Here is a 22583-nt window from a genome sequence, read left to right as displayed (position 1 = left end):
TCTGTGTGAAGCTTGTACATTCTCCCAGTGTCCGCATGGGTTTCCTCCGGGTACTCCGGTTTCCTCCCACAGTTCAAAAATGTGCAGGTTAGGTGAGTTGGCCATGCTAAATTGCACATAGTGTTAAGTGAAGGGGTAAATGTAGGGGAATGGGTCTGGGTGAGTTGCTCTTCAGAGTGTCGGTGTGCACTTGTTGGGCTGAAGGGCCTGTTTCCACACTGTAGGGAATCTAATCTATATAGTCACTTACAGGAGCAGTGGTGGCCGTTACAATCAGCCAGCATCAACAGCAAAGATCGAGCCATCTGGCATTACACAATGGGTGTTCTTTACCTCATTAACCGGCATTACACAATGGATGTTCTTTACCTCGTTAAACCATTACCTCACCTCCAGCACCTCATTGTTTACTGCAAGTTCTTATCTGGTAAAAGTCATGCTATCTGAGCCTTTGTCAAGCAACCCTAAACATAACTCTTTCCCTACCTGCTCATATTTTATACACTTTCTCAACCCAACATTGCAAAAGGCAGCCAGATTTGATCACCCACTCAACCAGGGAATCAGCAAGAATCCTCAGACACTCTGTCTCTCCCAAATAATTACACCTCACCTTCTGATAATCAGGAATGAGCCATCAGCAAAATTCAGCCCTAATGTCAGAATCACAAAGGTTCTCTTACAATCTCTCTTGGATGCCTAAATAGAATTCCAATGGAGTCTAGGGAGAAGTAAGGAAGGAAAGGATCAAATATCAAGGTAAGCTAGCCAGTAATATTAGAAATGATAGTAAAAGTTTCTTTCAATCCATAAGAAACAGACAAGAGTTAAAAGTAGAGATTGGGCCACTCCATGTTGCTGCAGGAAGGTTAGTAATGGGAGATAAGGAAATAACTGAAGAACTTAATAAATACTTTGTGTCAGTCTTCACAGTGGAAGGCATGAGTAATATCCCAACAATTAAGGAAAGTCAAGGGGCAGAGTTGAGTATGGTGGCCATTACAAAAGAGAAAGTACTTGATGAGCTAAAAGGTCTAAAAATTGATAAATCTCCTGACCCGGATGGACGACATCCTAGAGTTCTGAGGGAGGTGGCTGAAGAAATAGCAGAGGCTTTGGTTGTAATCTTCCAAAAATCACTGGAGTCAGGGAAATTCCCAGATGATTGGAAAATTGCTGTTGTAAACCTCTTGTTCAAGAAAGGATCAAGTCAAAAGATGAAAAATACTGTTGGAGGCAAAAGTCTAAATTCGGTTGGAAGTAAAATCCATTGTTTAGGATGAGATATCTAAATTCTTGAAAGTGCAGGGTTGAATTAGAACAAGTCAGCATGGATTTAGTAAAAGGAAGTCGTGCCTGACAAGCCTGTTAGAATTCTTTGAAGAGGTAACAAGTAGGTTAGACCAGGGAAACCCAGTGGATGTTATCTACCTAGATTTCCAAAAAGGTGCCTCACAGGAGGCTGCTGAGTAAGGTGAAGGCCCATGGTGTTCAAGGTGAGCTACTGGCATGGAGTGAGAATTGGCTGTCTGACAGAAGGCAGAGAGTTGGGATAAAAGATTCTTTTTCGGAATGGCAGCTAGTGACAAGTGGTGTCCCACAGGTTTCAGTGTTGAGGCTACAGCTGTTCACTTCTGAGGAAGTGGGAAGGCTAAAGAAAAATTTAGACAGTTTAGGAGAGTGGTCCAAGAAATGACTGATGAAATTCAATGTAAACAAATGCGAGGTCTTGCACTTTGGAAAAAAAGAACACAGGCATGGACTATTTTATAAACGGTGAGAAAATTCATAAACTCAAAGTACAAAGGGATCTGGGAATGTTAGTCCAGGATTCTCTAAAGGCTGACTTGCAGGTTGAGTCCATGGTTAAGAAAGCAAATCTAATGTTGTCATTTATCTCAAGAGGGTTGGAATGTAAAAGCAGTGAGGTCCCATTTAGAATACTGGGGTCCAGTATTGGGCCCCACAGCTCAGGAAGGACATACATACTGGCACTGGAGCATGTCCAGTGGAGATTCACACAGATGATCCCTGGAATGGTAGGCCTAACATACGATGAATGGCTGGGGATCCTGGGATTGTATTCGTTAGAGTTCAGAAGGTTGGGGGGGAGAACTAATAGAAACTTACAAGATTAGAAAGGGTGGATGCTGGGAAATTGTTTCCGTCAGGTGGGGATACTAGGACACAGCCTTAGAATTAGAGGGGGTCTATTTAGAACGGAAATGAGGAGACATTTCTTCAGCCAGAGAGTGATGGGTCTGTGGAATTCATTGCCACAGAGCGCAGTGGAGACCGGGATGTTAAACGTCTTCAAGGCAGAGATTGATAAATTTTTAATCTCACAAGGAATTAAGGGATACGGGGAGAGTGCGGGTAAGTGGCATTGAAATGCCCATCAGCCATGATTAAATGGCGGAGTGGACTCGATGGGCCAAATGGCCTTACTTCCACTCCTATTTCTTATGGTCTTATTTGGCGTAGATTTGGGTCCATTCTGTGGCAGTATGGCTGGTTTTTGGCCTCATTTTCCATTTCAGAATGGGAGCATGGGGTCTAATTCAAACCCCCCCTTTCCCTTCAATTTGTCAGTCCAGCTGTGAGAGTCCAGAAGTTTATGTACTTGTTGCAGGTCTCTGGGTATGATTTGTATATTGAAGAATTCTGATGGACTAAATTAACCAGAAGAGTTCCTACACACTATTTTGCAGACAAGGGAAAGTGTCAATGTGGGCAATGAGTTTTTTTTGTAGGAAGTTATTTCGAAGAGTCGTATCATTGTCTTAGAATTTGAAAATGAATAGAAGTCAATGGTGGGAATTATTAAATAAATTGAGTGGTCCCTTGCTGTCAAAAACAGGGAGCACAATATCAGAAAAGTGGTTATTTAAACAAGTCTTTCCATAGGGATTCCAGGACCATTAGCTATATCCTTATCAGTCTGTAAAGTTGAACTGTATGGAAGGAAAGCCTTTGAAGTTCATTACAAAGATGTAATTCAAGGACATTTAACAAAGGCAAAGGCGAGAATTTGAAGTCAACTTGGATTTATGAAAAGCAAGTGAGACAGAACGAAGGTATTGGAATTCTTTGAAGATGTGAAAGGATTGACTGACATGGGGAATGCAGTGGCCATCTTGACATTCAGAAGGCATTTAATAAAGTGCCCCGCATAAGATGTCATTAAAATTAGAGATCTTGCCATAAAAGGAAGAACTGAAAATTGGATAAATGATGGGAAAGAAAAGCTGACGATCAATGGTGCTGGGTCTAATTGGACAGCTGCTCTGAGCAGAGCACCCTGGGGATCAACCCCAGACATTCTGATACTCATATGTTTATATGAAGGATCTTGATAAAGGCATTGAAGAAGAACATCTGAGTCCATAGTGGATACTGAGTTGCGTGGGAAAGGCAACATGTTCAGAGGGAAATGATAAAATGGAAAGATGCTGACAGAGGGAGGAAGAGAAAGAGACTTGTCAACGAGACAAATGAATTACAGCCAGTGTTTGATATGAAGCAATTCATTTGATACTTGAAGTAGCTCATTATGGTTAAAAATGAATATTTTTAAAATGTCAGGAAAGGCGAGGGGAGGTGTTGAGACTTTTAGTATCGTGTCCATTTTGTTTTCTCCACCTTTGCAACTGAAAGGGCTAGTTTACACAGCTTATGAGTCCATGAGTACAAAGACTCCCTTGCTTATGTGCACAGTTTTCATGAGTAAGGTATAGGGTTGGTTAGCTCAGGTGGGCTGCAAGAGTGGTTTGTGATATAGAGCGATGCCAACAGCGTGGGCTCAATCCCTGCACTAGCTGAGGTTATCGTGATACATAGTGACCCTCGGGTTAAGCCACCACCCAATCATCCCTTTCCAATGAGTGAGTAACCCTGTGGTCTCTCACTAAAGTAGGACAGTGGCAACTTTACCTTTATAATGAAGTTAGTAGCATTTTAAATGTTGGTGTTATCGAGCTGACAAGGGATCTGCCACCACTCAAGGTGCAAAGATGGACTTGTCAGTAGTATTCACCAGATCCCTTTCCCCTTGTCAGTGCTCTACCTGGGAGCAGAGACCCACATTCATTACTGCTGTCCTCATTGACCCTCAAAGCAAATTAAGAAATATCAGTATTCAATTTTGGATTAAGTGGAGAAAGAGTGGAATTAACTGTGCACTTAAATACAATCTGTGCTGTAGGTCAGAGGAACAGTATCCTATTAATTGTAGCTGAGCTAAGAATTCTGAAACAAGTACAGAGAATGCTGGAGAAACTCAGCAGTTCTGGCAGCATCCGTGAACAGAAAGCAAGAGTTGACATTTGAGTAGGAAATGAGCCTTTTCCAGAATCAGAATCTTTAAATCAGAGCCCTTTTCTGCCTGTGGGATTTGGGTGTTTGATCATTTTTTATTTTCTCAAGGCTGTGAGCCCTGCTGGCCAGGTCAGTATTCATTTCCCATCCCTGAATACCCTTGAGAAGGTGATGGTGAGTCAAAACCCTCCTGCTGCACTCCATCTGGGCTAGGGAGAGAATTAGTGAGCCTTCCCTTGTTGCTTTGGTCCCTTATTTCCTCTTGCCCCCTCCCGCTTTTAAGCCTCCAGAACCTTCACAATGCACTTTGTGAATAGTGCACCACAGAAGAAGTCCATTCAGCCCATTGAGTCTACACCTGTTCTCGCAACCTAAAATGAAATCCCTCATATTACTGCCACCTCACCTACCACAACTTTCTCTCTGGTTGTCTCCTAAGTAATTACCAAGTTTCCTTTGGAACACGAATTTGAATCTGCATCCAGCTGAAAGTGCAGCATGGGGTGGTGATGGAGTTCATTCCAAACCTTGACCACTCTTTGTGTAAATGTTTTTCCTTGTATTCCCTCCGATATTATTGCCAATCAATATGAGTGCAGTGCGTATTTAGTCTGACAAACCCGTACATTATTTTATACAGCTCCATCAAAACTTCTTCTAGTTTCTTGGCTCTTATAAGAGGAGCCCCGACTTCTGTGTAATCCCTCACCCCTGAAACCATTCTAGTAAATCTCTTCTGACCCCCCTCCACACCCCCCCCCCCCCCCCCCCCCCTTCATACCCTTCTGGTGGCTAGAATTGGAAACCTGGATCAAAATGTTTACCTAGGTTTAGAGAACAGCTTTTGCACTCTCTGCCACTATCCATAAAGCCCAGAAGAGCTCACTTTTCAGTATGATACATGTTACAACGGTGTTTTTTAAAAAATGCAATCATTCATACTTTGCAACCAGCTCTGATTCTTTGAACCTGACACAGTCTTAATGCGAGATTTTCTTAAAGGTGATTTTAAATTTTTACAGCCTTTTTTTTAATTTTCAGGGGTTCCTTTATCATTCTATATCACTCAAATTAAGTGATTCAGTCATGCAGTAACAACATCTTTGATAGTTGACTAGATATTTGGGACATTTAGACTCACAGAAGCAGAATTAGAAGAAGGGGTGGCTCGTTGGCTTAGCGGTTAGCACTGCTGCCTCCCAGTGCTAGGGTCCCAGGTTCAATCCCAACCTTGGTAACTGTCTGTGTGGAGTTTGTACATTCTTCCTGGCTCTGAGTGGGTTTCCTCCCACAGTCCAAAGATGTGCAGGTCAGGTCAGTTGGTGATGGGAAATTGCCCATAGTGTTAGGTGCGTTTGTCAGAGGGAAATAGTTATGGGTGGGTTACTCTTTGGAGGGCTGGTGTGGGACCTGTTGGGCTGAAGGGCCTGTTTCCACACTATAGGGGGATCTAACCTAATTCATCAGGGCCCTCAATTATCAAACCAGCATTAAGTGTAAAACACACAAGGAAGTATTAGTTTCTGAAGTACCTGGATAAATAGATACAAGACAACAGGCACAAATTAGCAACATTTTGTTTTCATTTCAAAATAGCTGCCAGACATGTCTACACAAAAAAAGCATCACTGAAAACACAGCTTCCATAGATTGGTGAGGACACAGTTAATGCATTTCTATCAATATATACAAAAAGTTGGAACATTTTTACCCTTTTTGTGAAATCTCAGATGCCAAGAGCAGAATTAATGTTAAGAAGTTACAAGCATAACTTTGTTCATTGCAATAGCATCCACCATACTTGTCCTTATATAATAATTCCTGATCCTGTGTAGCCTTTGGATGGAGATGCCACATTCACTTTCAAGGAATTCATTGCCTCAGTAATTTCAAGATGTCCTGGCACACAAGTATCATAGAATCCCAATCATGGGGAAATGGTCATTCAGCCCATCAAGTCCACACCAACCATAAGAAGAACATCCTACCCAGACCCAGCTCTCTACCTCATCCTTACCATGGCCAACCCATCCCTGCACACTATGGACAATTTAGCATGGCTAATACACCTAACCTGCACATCTTTGAACTGTGGGAGGAAACCAGAGCACCGGAGGAAACCCACACAGACATAGGGAGTTGACAGTCACCCGAGGCTGGGATCGTACCCAAGTCCCTGGTGCTGTGAGGCAGCAGTGCTAACCACAAATTGAGTAGTTGAGGATTCCATGACTGACAGGTTTAAAAGTACTCTCTCTCCTTTATAACCTACTGTTTTCAAAATTAAAATAAATGGGAAGGTGAGTGCTGAGGGTGACACAAAGAGTCTATAGAGAGACAAAAATGGGTTGAGTGCTATAGGGAGGTTATCTGTTATAGCTGGTGTATGTTATGCTGGGACAGTGTCCCTGCAAGAGGTGAGTCACATGTCATTGGTAGATCATCAACCATGTTCGTGGGCTTTTTCAGATTTGAGCTTTTACAGAGTACCCAGCGCTGTACGTACCCTCCCTGCTGACTTACAGACCATAACGAGTTTTGTACTTTCTTTTATCTTGACTTGAAAGCCCAGGCTATCCATTCCCCACAAGATCTGCAGTATACCTTCCTATTGTTAGTCCACTGGCATGGATTGGTTCGGTTGAACAGCCTGTTTCTGTGATTGCAGAAGGGGCAGGGGTTTTGGCTGATCATAGCTTCAGTTTGCGCATTCACTTTAGTAAACATGCTCGGTAAGGATGCGGTCTGACTCTAGTCTCTGAATTAGACGTTATAGGTTCAGTGCAAGCATTGGAGCACTGAGGGAGTGCTGCACTGCCAGAGGCACTGACTTTCAGATGAGTTGTTAAAGCAAGATCTGGCCTATTTTCTTCAGTGGATGGATAAGATCGTGTGGCATTACGTCGAGAAAGGGGTCAGTTTTCACTCTTGAACCAACATCACTAAGAATCAATCAACTTGCTCACCATCAGGCTGTTGTTTGTAGGATTTTCAATTTCACGGTGAACTTCAACAGAATTTAGTCATTTCAACAGACTGTGATTTAAATTCATGAGGGGCATGATACAAATGCAACACTATCCATATTTCATGTATGATCTTGGGACCTGTACGAGATACAGCTCTACTGACAGGAATGACCACTCAGTTTGGCGAAAGCAGTCCGTCAGGCTATTAAAATTGTGGCCTCAGGTTTACTGATAGGACGAGATGGTTAGTGTTTAGCTGACATTCCTGAAGCCTGGAAATACCGTCGACTGGTCAGCCTGAAGGCTCTGTCTTGGGCAGGAGCTTGTCAACACTCGCTAAGAAATACCCCAAAGCCTCAAAACGTTGCACACTGTGAAGTGCAATCATATAGGGAACCTGATCTCACTTCAGGAAGTTCCTGTATTCACTGTACCATTCACAGATATTGGAGGTAGATGTGAATGAGTGAGAGTTGTTTACTGACTGAATATCTAGTGTGAAGCCAGTTGCCACCTCCATACAGATGACGTCAATGTGAATCGACATTCCTGCTGCAATAGCTCATGACTTGTAAAATCGCCATTGATAAGGAAAAGCATGAATCACAGATACTTCTAATCCTGTGTAAATACTCAGCCTGAGAAGCTGTCGTTAATTATGAGGTTATGTTACACAGAGCCCCTTTGAACAGAAGTGGTTCTGTTTGCCTTGGCTCCTGGTACATTGGAATTCATCCTGTTTATCCTACAGTTAGGCTTCCACAATGTCTGTCAGCAACCTAAAATCTGTATTGACTCACTTCTGTCAGCTTAGCTCAATTGGTGCCCTCATTTGTACCTTTGTTATCTATTACCAACGTGCCCTCTAAGCTGCACGGTTACACAACGAGAGTCAATCGCATGTTAATGTCTTCACTTACGGTTTCCCCAGCCCCTCATTCTCACGGGTCTCCGGAGATCCACAGAGTGGCTGGAGAAAATCGAAAGGAGTTTGCACATTCTCCCTGTGTGGGTTTATACCAGGTGCTCTGGTTTCCTCCCACAATCCAAAGATGTGCACTTTAGGTGGATTAGCCATGGCAAATTACCTATAGTGTTCAAGAATGTGTGAGTTAGGTGCATTAATCAGGGGTAAATGTAGAGTAGTAGGGGAATGCATCTGGGTGGGTTACGCTTTGGAGGGTCAATGTGGACTTGTTGGGCCAAATGGCCTGTTTCCACACTGTAGGGATTCTATGATTCTATGTATAGCTCGAGTCCAGTCTTGATCATTCTTATGCATTGCTGGCCAGTCCCCCACCTACCCCTGCCTGAAAAGCTTGAGGTCATACAAACATCTGCTGTCTGTGTTTTAACTGAAACAGGTCCCAGTTCCCTATCACCGCCCAGGCCTCGCTGACGTACAGTGTCTTCCCAACCAGCAACGCCTTGACTTCAAAATTGTCACCCTGACTTTGAAATCATTCCATGGCCTTGACCTTCATGATCACTGCAATCTCCTCCAGCCCCACCACCATCTGAAATATCTCTGCTCCTCTAATTCTGGCCACGTGGACTTCCCCAATTTTAATTTGCACTAATGGTGCCTTTTGTTTCCTGAACCCTAAGCTCTGGATTTCACTCACAACAACTTGCTTCCTCTCTCTTTCTTTTTCATGCATTCCTGAGGAGATGATCAGCTGCAATATGGGATAGAAATGATGCTCAGGTTTCGTGGGGGTCAGAGATAAGAAAGACTGTGAGTTGGAACTGAAGGAGGACAAGTGGAGAACCATTTGAGGTTCAATTGGATGAGTCAAGAGGGGTCCCAGCATGCATTAGTAATGTTATAAATCAGACAATGCCAGGTTATAGTCCAACAGGTTGATTTGAAATCATAAGCTTTCAGAGCATTGCTGCTTCATCAGGTGAAGTGACATGGACCTGATGTAGGGGCAGCACTCCGAAAACTCGTGATTTCAAATAAACCAGTTGGACTATAACTTGGTGTCACGTGATTTCTGACCTTGTCCACCTCAGTCCAACACCGGCACCTCCACGTCACTAGTAAGGTTGAAGAAGAAGGAGTCATTTCAGTGAGTGCAAACCTCCTGGGGGAAACAAAAGATGGAAAATAGTTGAAAACCTGTTTTAGGCCCAGCGTCTGTATTAGTTAAATTGAATTTGATTCGATTGATATAGCTCACACTGGGCATTCTATCATCCATTATTGCACAAAGATAAAGTTAAGTCAACATTTGATAGGTAATTAAGGTTGATATTAATATTTGATAGGTAGCAAGTCTACTAGTATTTTATTCTAAACTTTCCATGGGTTTGTGCATATGAATCATACTGACAACTTGCAATGACTTTGCTCTTTTATATAGTTTGACATCATGGACATAGTGAGGAACATGAGAAGACAACGCCATGGCATGATCCAGACTAAGGTAAACCTAACAAGACACTGTTCCGAAAGCACTTTGGACAAGTGTACTGACAGGACTGCCTGTCACCCTGGGAACATAATCTCGCCCCTAGTTGGGAGGCCGGTTGAGTTTGGCCTGTGAGGGGCAGGTGATCGATCTGCTGAGGGCAAGCAGTTTGGTCATTGAAATAGTACAGAAAGGTGGTGAGTCGTCATAGTAACTCCTGGGAGTTTCCTGGGAGTAAGGAAGCTCAGCAGCTCAACAGAAGGGGAAGTGGGACCATGTCCATGAGTAACATGCCTTTACAGCTCGGCCTGTGGGCCAGAAGCAGAATGGCTACAGTGAACACACTCCCAGCACAACCTCTCTGCTTGCCAGCCACCACCAGAATGACCACCTGTCTCCACCTGACCAGCACTCACTACCACACCCGCCCTGATCTGTCCTTCACCGCTGCCTTCAGACATGTGTTTTCTTTTCCTTTGTTCTTTCATAGGAGCAGGGAATTGATGCATGTTGTGCAACATTACTAATTGCCCTTGAACTGAGTTTCCTGCCATCTATTACTGAGACTGGCTTTCAATTCCTGACATGTTAATTTTTATTTAGATTCATTGACCACGTGGTCTCTACCTTTGTTCCCTTCCTGCTTTTTAAAGTGCCAATGTTTTGATCTTTTTTTCCACAAAGTTCCAAAACAATGGAACAACATATAAAACAGTAATTGCTGCTCCGGGAATTCAAGAAAATCAGCTCCAACACTGAAAATACCACAAAAAAGGAGCAGCTCTTACTGACACAAATTTTTCCCATCCTCCATCTTGGATAAACGTGAGGTGCTGCATTTTGGAAAGGCAAATCAGAGCAGGGCTTACATACTTAATGGTATGGGCCTGGGGAGTGTTGTTGAGCAAAGAAACCTTGGAGTACAGGTTCACAGTTTCTTGAAAGTAAAAGATAGAATAGTGAGGAAGGCATTTGGTATGCTTGCCTTTCTTGATCAGAGCATTGAGTATAGGAGTTGGGAGGTCATGTTGCGGCCTACAGGACATTAGTTAGGCCACTTTTGGAATCTTATTTGCAATTCTGGTCTCTTTCCTATCGGAATGATGTTGTGAAACTTGAAAGGGTTCAGAAAAAATGTATAAGGATGTTGCCAGGATTGGAAAATTTGAGCTATAGGGAGAGGTTGAATAGGCTGGGGCTGTTTTCCCTGGAGCGTTGGAGGCTGAGGGGTGACCTTATAGAGGTTTATAAAACCATGAGGGGCATGGATAGGGTAAATAGAGAAGTTCTTCTCCCTAGGGTGGGCAAGTCCAGAACTGGAGGATAGAGAGGAAAGATATAAAAGGGACCTAAGGGGCATCTTTTTCACACAGACAGTGGTGTGTATATGGAACGAGCTGCCTGGCGCAATTACAACATTTACAAGGCATCTGGGTGGGTATATGAATGGGAAGGGTTCAGAGGGATATGGGTCAAGTGCTGGTAAATGGGACGAGATTAATTTAGGATATCTAGCCGGCATGGACACATTAGACCAAAGGGTCTGTTTCCATGCTGGACATCTCTATGACTCTAATTGAATTTACATTCCACCGGCAGGCAAGGTGGGATTTGAAATCGTGTTCCCAGAGCATTAGCCTTGACCTCTGGATAGTTCGTCCAGTGGTCATGGAACCCCATCAAACTGCAATCCCTTACAAACACCCATCAAATTCACCCCAGATTCAGCCTCACTTACCTACTCTGGTAGGCCTCAGTCTTTCAATGTAGGCTCATTGTTGGAAAGACTTTGAGCTTGTCTTCAGTGTTTCTGTGGACAAAAGCACATCAAATTGTCATAAAGTTCCTTCTCCAACAAAGCTTGGTTTCTATATCTGTTTGATGATTATTTGGTTTCAGTGTTTTGGCCAGTCTCCAATCCCAAGATAAGATCTTTCTCCAGAACTCAGCAAAGCCAGGTTTCAGACAAACAGCCTCAGTATCTTACTCATTTCAATTAAGCCATGAGAATACATACATCGGGAGAGAAGTAGTGAAAAGTGGTGCTTAATATGATTTATGAAGTTTCCTTTCTGTCCATTTCCTAATATCACCTTGCCTCTTTGCAACAAAGTCTAGTGAAGCTATCTGAATAGTGATCCATACACTATAAATGGAAAGAGTTAGAGAATCTATTATCCCACACTGGGTGCTTCCACAACACTGTGACCTGAAGCCAGGATTGTCCTCGGGTAAGGCGCTGGAGATCTCCCAATAGTGAACTGTGAAGAAAGTTATCTAAGGTTACAAACAGATCTTGATCAATTGGGTCAATGGACTGAAGAGTGGCAGGTAGAGTTTAATTTGGATAAATGTGAGATATTGTCTTTTGGTAAAACAAACGAAGGCAGGACTTGTACAACTAAAAATAGGCCTCAGGTAATGTTGTAGAACCGAGAGATATAGGGCTTCAGGTGAATAACTGTTTGCGTAAAGACAGGGTCATTTAACACACTTGCCTTCATTGCTCACACCTTTGAGTGTAGGAGTTGGGATATCATGTTGAGGTCATTCAGGATTTTGGTGAGGTTGTTCAGGATTCTTCTGGAGTACTGTGTCTAGCTCTAGTTGCCCTTTTTTAGGTATGACATTATTAAGCTGGGGAGGGTTCAGAATTACCAGGATATTGCCAGGTTTGAATTATAAAGGGAGGCTGGATAAGATGGGACTTTTTTAACTGGAGCATAGGAGGTTAAGTGGTGACCTTATAGAGGTTTATAAAATCATGAGGGGTATAGATAAGGTGAATGACAGGATTCCAAGACTAGGTGGCATATTTTTAATGTGAGAGGAGAAATATTTTAAAAAGACACATAGGGCAACTTTTCTTTACACAGAAAATGGTTGGTGTCTGGAGTGAACTTTCAGAGGAAGGGGTGAATGCGGGTACTGTTTCACCGTTTAAGAGACATTTGGAAAATGCATGAATAAGAAGTGTTTGTAGGGATATGGGCCAAGCACAGGCAAGTGGGACTAGTTTAGTTTGGGATTATGGTCGGCATGGACTGGTTGGACTGAGCGGCGCTGTATGGCTCTATGACTCTTTATGTGATTCTTGAAAGAGAATAGTTTCACTTGGTCCACCATATTGAATATCTTATTTTATGATCCCTTACACAAGGAGAAACGAGTGAGCAGTGTGCTGTTTTATGATCTCACCCATTGTTATTAGTGGAAGAGTCAGATCCCACAATGAAACCTAGCTTGTTGGAACTTACCATTTTATTATGTGTTTCAGTCACAAGAGTCCACCAGTAGATTTTTAACACTAAGGATAAAATGTTTCTTGATAAAGAAACTACCTGAACTCTAAAAATATGATTGAAACTTCAAGCTATATATTATTCTTAATAGCTGTAACTCCTGACCTGTCAGATTAGATTGAATAGAGGTTTTCTTTCTTATTGAACTGACATGGTGGAAGGATTGAGCCACATTTGACTGAGCTGACCAGAAAGGGCAGTACTTTCCTTTCTTGATTTATGTGACCCCATGTGTCATTGACATTTATTTATTGTGAGATGTATAAAGTTATCGCTTTCTCTGTATTGACATGCAGGATCAGTACTTGTTCTGCTACAACATTGTGTTGGAAATTCTAGAGAGCATTCAACAGACAACAAGAGAAGAACATGTTGTGACAAAATAGTCCATGGCAGCTGGGGGTCAGAGCTCACAGGCCATGGGTCTGGGAATGTGTGAGCTACACACTGAAGTGACTACTCCTATGTGTTAATTGGATTCAGGACCAACACCATGCCAGCAATAACAAATAAGTAACGAACTGTGATTTCACAATTGTACTCATTAATATCTAAAGGACTTATACAAAAGCTGTTTATTTATGACTTGTATGGCTCTCACAAATAAGGAGAATTTATTTAGGCAGCTTTCTAGTTGAACTGAGGTCAATCAAATGCCACATATGTATTCAACAAGACTAAACACAGCCTCTGTGTTCTTCACTCTAAGGATTTATAACTATGAGTGAGTCTCTCTCCAGCCTTTCTCCAGGTTATTTAGGGGGATGGCTATGCCCTTTCAGTATGCTTACTGTATTAGAGGTCAATCATACCACATCACAACCAGGAGGAACTCTGAACAGCAGATGTTGCCCTTTGGGAATAATAGAAGTAGCCATTTCCAATGTGACTGAGACATCACAAAAATCACGACCACAGGTAGAGAGAGGATGTCTTAAAAAAAAGTTATTTTTGTGGATAATTGTTTTACAAACTTCAGCAGTCAAATGTAAATACAATGAGATTTGTATATTTCTGGATTAATCCCATACTATAGACTGTAAAGCCTTCTTCCAATATTTTGTTTTGATTGAATTATTTGTAACCAACGAATATTCTGTCAGTATCATTGTTTTTATCCTGTATATTTTATAATAGCACTTCTTGCCCAGTTAAAGATTTTGTACAGTTGCACAGATGATTCCAAAACATCAACAGCTGTCTTACTGCGGCACATGTTAGACTAATGGTTGGATATTTGTTGAATTCAACAAAATTAGTTCAAGCTTTTCTGTCATTATGATAGGTCAGAGCACGATTTGAAACGTAAAAATGCCATCAAGTCAAGCAGGTGAAATGACCAGTTTAAGACCATTGAGCAGGCAACACTTCCTCTCGGGCACACAAAATTCGACAGGATCAGGCTGTGTCACACTGAGTAAAAACTTACTCACCACCCACCACAACCCGATCACCAACAAATCTCCTGGAAGAGAAAAAATACAGAGCAAAAAGAAAACAATGTGCAATGAGAGAATACCTTGAAAATTCCTCTCCAACACACTTGAGCAATCAAAACTAGCCCAGGAAATTACGTGTGCTGGCTATGAGATACTTACCTCCTACATGCTGCAATCATTGTGTCAGTCAAGATCTGACTTTGAGCTCCTCTTTTGAGAATCACCAGCCACCAAACTGGCAGGCAATGCATCCCAGAAGCTTGCTGCTCCATGGGGAAAGAGCCACAAGAGAAAATCCATTTATACCTTGTCTTACCACACAGCCACATTTTCAGGCAGATGGGGGGAAGAGTGATGTTCACTTGTCCCTATATGAAGCTTGCTAACCTATCTCTGACCTTTTCATGTCAAGTCGCCATAGTCTTACCACGCTGTTGGGCTGTTCTCCTGTTAGAGAGAGAGAGAGAGAGAGAACTGGTGGTGGTTTAACCTGAGGGCAGTGAGGGGAGAGGTTGAGAAGGAGAATCTTTGATGGTAACCTCAGGTGGTGATGGAAGTTGAAGTCATATAGCTGGCATCGCATTGTTTTGCAGACTAACCTCCACCTTTAATAGGAACATAAAAAATAAGAGCTGGAGTAGGCCATTTGGCCCATCGAGCCTGCTCTACCATTCAATAAGACCATGGCTCATCTTAGCATAGACAAACTTTCACTCACCCACCTGCTCACCATAACTCTTAATTCCTTTACTGTTCAAAAATCGATCTTTGCCTCAAAAACATTCAACAAGGAAGTTTCAATTGTTTCACTGGGCAGGGAATTCCACAGATTTTTGGTTGAACCTTTTGGTTGAAGAAGTTTCTCCTCAACTAAATCCGTTATTTTTGAGGTGATGACCCCTATTTCCAGTAACACCTGCCAGTGGAAACAACCTCCCTGCTTCTATCTTAGCTATTCTCCTAATAATTTTCTATATTTCGATCAGACCCCTCCTCATTCTTTGAAATTCCAATGAATCTAATAACAGTTTACTCAATCTTTCCACATAAGCCAACCTTCTCAACTCCACCACCAATCCTCTACACACCCTCCAGTGCCAGTACATCATTTCTCAAGTAAGGGGACCAAAACTGTACACAGTACTCCAGGTGTGCCTCACCAGCACCTGATACAGCGTGTACCAGTCAGTTGACTAGCTCAGCACCGGTTTCAATACCTTAGTGTTCACCTGGCAGACATACACTGGACCACAGTCATGATGTGGAGATTCTGGTGTTGAACTGGGGTGTACAAAGTTAAAAATCACACAACACCAGGTTATAGTCCAACAGGTTTAGTTGAAAGCACTAACTTTCGGAGTGTTGCCCCTTCATCAGGTGGTTCACTGGACCACAGGCAAGCTTTCACAGGCTCTGACACTCCCCATCAAACTAACTTCATTGCAAATGTTGGTACTTGGAGTAGAGTCTTTGCCCTTTGAGAATTTGGCAATGATTGCTAAGCTCAATCCAGTTGATAATTCAATCTACTGCATTCTTAAGGTACAGACAACATTTATTTATCTATTGTCAATTTAAATTGAGCATAATTCCATAACCATGTCATTTTAATTTCAATCTAACTATTACCATTCCATCTTTCAGGAAAGGTGTATTTTAAAGAATGTGACAACTTGAATGTCTATTAAAAAAATAAACAATTATTCTACAGGTTAGTAGAATGTAGCATTCACTCCTAATTCCCCACATACTCGTTAGTGTATATTAGATTAGATTCCCTACAGTGTGGAAGCAATCCCTTCAGCCCAACAAGTCCATACCGACCTTCTGAAGAGTAATCCATCCAGACCCATTCCCCTACCCTGACTAATGCACCAAACACTATGGGCAAATTAGCATGGCCAATTTACCTAACCTGCACATCTTTGGATTGTGGGAGGAATCCAGAGCAAATCCACACAGACACAGGGAGAATGTGCAAACTCCACACAGACAGTCGCTCAAGGTGGGAATCGAACCCATACCCCTGGCAGTATGAGGCAGCAGTGCTAACCACTGAGCCACCGTGCCACCTTATGTACCCTATTATATTCAATATATCAACAGTTAGAGCCAAAAAAGCATCAAGTTTAAATTTATATATTAATGTAGAAATCACTAATGCAACTACATTTAGAAAAGGGCAGTATTTAAGGTATGCACAATTTAAACAGGAATGGCTTTATTTCAAATTTGTTTTTCTTTATAGTTAATTATTTAATGCTACCAGGAATTAACATTTTAAAGTTTTACTCACTTTTGTACATATTACCGTATATTTATATATCTGCCTTTAATGCATAACATCAATAAAATAATGATCTTTTTATGACACTGGCTGTTATATTGACTGCTGACTGTTCTAAAGTTTGCTATCATTTCTTTCCTTCTCTCCCTTACATTGCCTCTTTTCCAAAGACAAGGTTAGTGCCATTCATGTTCTTGTAGCTTGGTTTGGGACTGTTCCTTGCAGTATGTAGACCCTGTGCAATATGGCATATCTTGTTTGTGGAAGTATTTCAGCCAAATGTACCAAAGCAAACTCGCTAAAACCTGGTTGTCATTTGGTTGTTGCACCCATTTTAGATTTAATACCACATTTAACACCAAGCTCAAACAAAGAGCTGCAATCGAACTTCTCCCAAACCTTATGGTAATGAAAAGCGTTAAGTACAGTAGATTCTTTCTGGAATGCAGACACAAATAGATTAGCATATAATGCATATTCATGCACTGTCATTTCCCATGAACAACAACGAATCATCTAGTACTGTTCATTGGGGAAACAATGTAAGCAGTCCTCTTTCTTCAAGTAATACCTAGGAATCGGTACTTACCTCTAAGACAGTGATGATGGCCAAATATTCCACTTTTGTGAAATTGTTTGAGGGGTAAATATTGGCCAGTAAGACTCTTCCATTTTGCAATTGACCAAATCCTTGTTCCGTAGTAGCAAGTGTGTTTATCTATTTGATTTTATCTCGATTTTCATTTTTAAACAACGTAAAGTTATGGCAAATGAAATGTGAACATTGATGCTTGCAGCACTTTCAAAGTTATTGTGGCATTTTCAATACCAATTGTAACAGTGTTTGTTGTTGTACCTGCTGTTTGATTTATGAATGAATTACCTTCATTTCCCTTTTAGTTTCAGGCAGGATGTGTGTGCCTTGTTTCACTAAAACTCTGAAATCCATGTGATTCTGCCACTGTGCTCTCATTGATTAAACTGCAATTAGGGTTTTGAAAATATATAACATTGAACAGTGATTCCTCACAGTTTTGTTCCCGGAAAGTTAATTTCAGATGAAACGGTAATGGAGTTAGATTTTCTCATTGTACTTTGAATTAACACTAACCTCTGTAAGTTTAAATGCTGAACTTTGCTAAATTACTATTTATGCATTAATAATCAATATCACTTTTAAAATAGATGCAAAAATATTTTATAGATGCGACTCTTTCTACTAACAAATTACAGCTGAGGATTTGGAAAAATGTCAAGGGAACAGAATTGATGAAGAACGTTAGAAAATCACACAACACCACGTTGTAGTCCAACAGGTTTATTTGGAAGCACTAGCTTTCGGAGCATTCCACCTTCAACAGGTGGAGAACTCGCATTCACCCTGTCTCCTCTCACTGCCTCTTCCACTCTTCACCTCTCCTCTTTCTGTCTGATCTTTGGACTTGCCCAGTTTTGAGAAGGTTTGTAGCTCGGGTTGAGGTTTTGAATGTAGGTTTGCTCACTGAGCTGGAAGATTAATTTCCAGACATTTTGTTACTCTACTGGGTAACATCCTCAGTGGGCCTCAGGTGAAGCAATGCTGAAAATTCCTGCTTTCTATTTATATGTTAAGGTTTCTTTGGGTTGGTGATGTCATTTCCTGTGGTGATGTTATTTGCTATGGTGAAGTCACTTCCTGTTCCTTTTCTCAGGGGTTGGTAGATGGGGTCTAACTCAATGTGTTTGTTGATAGAGTTCCAGTAGGAATACCATGCTTCTAGGAATTCTCGTGCATGTCTTTATTTGGCTTGTCTTAGGATGAATGTGTTGTCCCAGCCGAAGTGGTGTCCTTCCTCATCTGTATGTAAAGATACTAGTGAGAGAGGGGCATGTCTTTTTGTGGCTAGTCTTGCCCAGTCCCTCCTTATACTCAAAATGCTGCATCCCAAGCAACATCCTGGTGAATCTCCTCTGCACCCCCTGCGCAACATAATGAGGAAGAGGCTAGTGAATCTGTTTTGGAGAAAGCAAGTAAAAGTGAGCAGTCTTTCTCTTCTGAAATATATATTCAAGAATAAGCGTGAGCTCTCCCTTCAATTTGCTTGATTTCAGTCTAACATGGGCTCTTTAATTGGGGGGTGTGGGTGGCAGCATTTGCAGTAATGTTTTGTAAATGTACATCACGGTAGCCCACAAACCCACCAACACACTAAAACAGCAGCTAATGAACTTGAAAGACCCCTTACAGACAACAAGCAAGTCTAATGTAATTTCTAAAATATCTTGCAAGGACTGTAACAGACACTACATTGGACGGACAGGCAGAAAACTAGCCACCAGGATACGTGAACACCAACTAGCCACAAAAAGACATGCCCCTCTCTCACTAATATCCTCACATACAGATGAGGAAGGACACCACTTTGACTGGGACAACGCATCCATCCTAGGACAAGCCAAACAAAGACACGCACAAGAATTCCTAGAAGCATGGCATTCCAACAAACACATTGAGTTAGACCCCATCTACCACCCCCTGAGAAAAGGAACAGGAAGTGACTTCACCACAGGAAATAACAGGAAATGATATCACCAACCCAAAGAAACCCAAACATATAAATAGAAAGCAGGAATTTTCAGCATTGCTTCACCTGAAGCCCACTGAAGATGTTACCTGGTAGGGTAATGAAATGTCTGGATTTAGACTTGCCATTGATGCACTCCCTAAAGCGTTTTGGAGAGGGGGGGCTCTGAAACAGGTCACACACCCACCACAAATCAACGTTACTGTGAATGCTACGCCCCCTCCCACACCCCCCAACTATAGAGCCCATGTTAGACTGAAATTGAGCAAATTGAAGGGAGAGTTCATACTTGTACTTGAATATATATTTCAGAAGAGAAAGACTGCTCACTTATACTCGCTTCCCCCAAAACAGATTCACTAGCCTCTTCCTCATAACATTGCACTGAATAGGGTGCAGAGGAGATTCACCAGGATGTTGCTTGGGATGCAGCATTTTGAGTATGAGGAGGGACTGGGCAAGATAAGGTTGCTTTCTTTGTGCAGAGGAGGTTGAGGGGGTCCTGATAGAGGTGTACAAGATTATGAGGGTCATGGACAGAGTGGATAGGAAGGAGCTGTTTCCCTTAGTTGAAGGGTCAATAACAAGAGTGCATCGTTTTGAGGTGAAAGATGATCTGGATCGACTGGGCTTGTGCTCACTGGAACTTAGAAGAATGAAGGGAATCTCTTAGAAAGATACAAAATCCTGATGGGATTGGACAGGCTAGATACAGGAAGAATATTCCCAATGTTGGGGAAGTCCGGAACTAGGGCTCACAGTCTAAGAATAAGGGGCAAGCCATTCAGGGCTGAGATGAGGAAGAATTTCTTCCCACAGTGAGTTGAGAACCTGTGGAATTCCCTCCCACAGGAAGCTGTTGGGGCCAGTTCATTAGATATATTCAAGAGGGAGCTGGACATAGCCCTTGCAGCTCAAGGGATCAAGGGGGTATGGAGAGAAAGCAGGAGTGGGACACTGAGATTGCATGATCAGCCATGAACATATTGAATAGCAGTGCAGCCTCTAAGGGCCGAATGGCCTACCCTGCACCTATTTTCTATATTTCAATGTTTCCTTGTTTTATGTACAGACTTGTTGGGTCAAATGGCCTCGTCTGTACTGTATGATTCCATGATTCAGTGATTCATTCAATGGATTTCACAATTTTCCTTCAAATTAACATGGGCTAAAAAATCCTACATAGCTTAAAATCAGCAGAAAGAAACGAATGCGATGGGGTATTGTGTACATACCAAGGTCTTTCCTGTGATAATTTGGAGATGCCGGTGTTGGGCTGGGATGTACAAAGTTAAAAATCACACAACACCAGGTTATAGTCCAACAGGTTTATTTGGAAGCACTAGCTTTTGGAGCACTGCTCCTTCATCAAATGGTTGTACCACCTGATAAAGGAGCAGCGCTCCGAAAGCTATGCTTCCAAATAAACCTGTTGGACTATAACCTGGTGTTGTGTGAGTTTTAATTTTCCTGTGATAGGCTGACTATTTTGCTATTTTATAAGGACTGTATGAACCCTGTAACATGCAAAATTTAAAATTAAATTAAAATTTGCCAAACATTCAGTGTCCTCTTTCAGTGTTATGGTATAAATTGACGGTGACACCAATTGTCAGCTCAGCATTGCTGACCTGTATTTCAAACCAAAGTGGTTCAAAATCTCAGCGTCATTCCTAATGATGGCCAGTGGGTGGCAGTGGAGGCAAGGTTTTGATCATGACTGGTGAGCGATCTGAGAAACAGCTCTCTGGAACCTGTCGCCCAGTGTCTCTGCACCCAGTCTCTCAAAGCCCAGAGAGATGGCTGGGACTCCTGTCTATTCAACAGTTTGCCCCATTACTGAACCTAGCTGCTGCAACCTCCTCAGCTGATGTGGCTGATCCAGAAACAAAACAAAGAGCAATAAAGAGATAAAATAGTAAACTCTAATAAAAGTTTGGAAGAGCTGGGCTTGTACCCGTTGGAGTTGAGAGGAGTACATGACAACTCGATTGGATCCTGACACAGTCAGTGAGGAGTCAATACTTCCTTTCTGTGAGAATCTAGAAGGAGGGGATCACTGTTTAGATATAAGGGGGCACCCATTTAAGTTGATTTGATTTATTATTGCCACATGTAGCGTTATAAGACTTCGGTTACCCCACACTCAGTGTATTGCGTTCAATTCTGGTCACCACATCACAGGAAAGGATTTGGAGAAGGTGCAGAAGAGGTTTACCAGGATGCTGCCTGGATTACAGGGTATGAGCCAAAATGAGAGGCTAGAAACACTCAGGAAGTTTCCTCTGGACTGGCTGAGGGGACACTTGATAGAAGTCTATAAAATTGTGAGAGGCATAAATGGGTTGACCATCAGGATCTTTTTTTCTCCAGAGTTGAAATGTCTAATACTAGAGAGCCTGTCTATAAGGTGAGAGAGAGAAAGTTCAAAGGAGATGTGAGGGGCAAGTTTTTTACACAGAGAGTGGTAGGAGTCTGGAATGTGCTGCCGGGATGGTGGAGACAGATACAATAGGGGCATTTAAGGGGCTTTTAGATAAGTACATGAATAAGCAAGGAATGGAGGGATATGGACTAAGGGCAGGCAGGAGGGATTAATTTAATTTGGCGCCATGTCCAGTACAACATCATGGCCCAAAGAGCCCATTCTTGTGCTGTACGGATCTATTTTTTATGCTGTATATACCTACGTACAGTGAAAAGTCTTGTATTTTGTGCAGTCCAGGCAGATCATGCCACACAAAGTGCATTAGGGTAACAGAACAGAGCGAGGAATACAATGTCACAGCTGCAGAGAAGGTGCACATAGAGTGAGATCAACACTAAATTTAAACTTTGAGTGATCCATTCAGAAGTCTACTAACAGCGGGGAAGAAGCTGTTCTTGAATCTATTGGACCATATATTTCAGCTTTTGTATCTTCCAGCCGATGGAAGAAGTTGGAAGAGACCTCACAAAGAGTTGCCATTGTACAGCGCCATCTTGAAAGGGATGAGGTGAACCTTTCCTCATAAATGGACAGCAATCGTTGAAAAACTGTGAAAAGCAGAAGCTCTGAATATTTTTAAGATGGAGGAGAATAAACCCTTGATAGACAGTGGATGAAAGATTCTCAGGGATTGGTGGGAATGTGGATTTGAGGGTAAGAAATAGATCAGCCATGGTCTTAGTCAGTAGTTTGGTCCAACTCCTTGCCTGTATGAGAACACTTTGGGAAATTATAAATAAAGAATGGGACTCAAGTTTGTGTCAAATTCCTTTTGTTTGCATTGAGGACACAGTGACATT

The 22583-nt window shown here is 42.0% G+C and overlaps 1 protein-coding gene across 7 annotated transcripts in view; it reads left to right on the top strand.

The window, feature by feature from the left end:
- ptpn20 (protein tyrosine phosphatase non-receptor type 20) overlaps nt 1–16815 on the top strand; it is a 436259-nt gene extending 419444 nt beyond the window's left edge. For all 7 annotated transcript variants that reach the window (XM_072583170.1, XM_072583173.1, XM_072583172.1 and 4 more), the window contains 2 exons: nt 9656–9718; nt 13302–16815. In XM_072583170.1, the coding sequence (XP_072439271.1) occupies nt 9656–9718; nt 13302–13391 (153 nt within the window). In that variant the 3' untranslated portion in view covers nt 13392–16815. The remainder of the gene's footprint in view (nt 1–9655; nt 9719–13301) is intronic.
- The last annotated feature ends 5768 nt before the right edge of the window (nt 16816–22583 follow it).

This window comes from Chiloscyllium punctatum, chromosome 13 (assembly GCF_047496795.1).
Source record: "Chiloscyllium punctatum isolate Juve2018m chromosome 13, sChiPun1.3, whole genome shotgun sequence".
In the NCBI taxonomy this organism is placed as follows: Eukaryota; Metazoa; Chordata; class Chondrichthyes; order Orectolobiformes; family Hemiscylliidae; genus Chiloscyllium; species Chiloscyllium punctatum.
The sequence above is the reverse complement of the archived record's forward strand: the minus strand, read 5'-3'. Positions and strand labels throughout refer to the sequence as shown.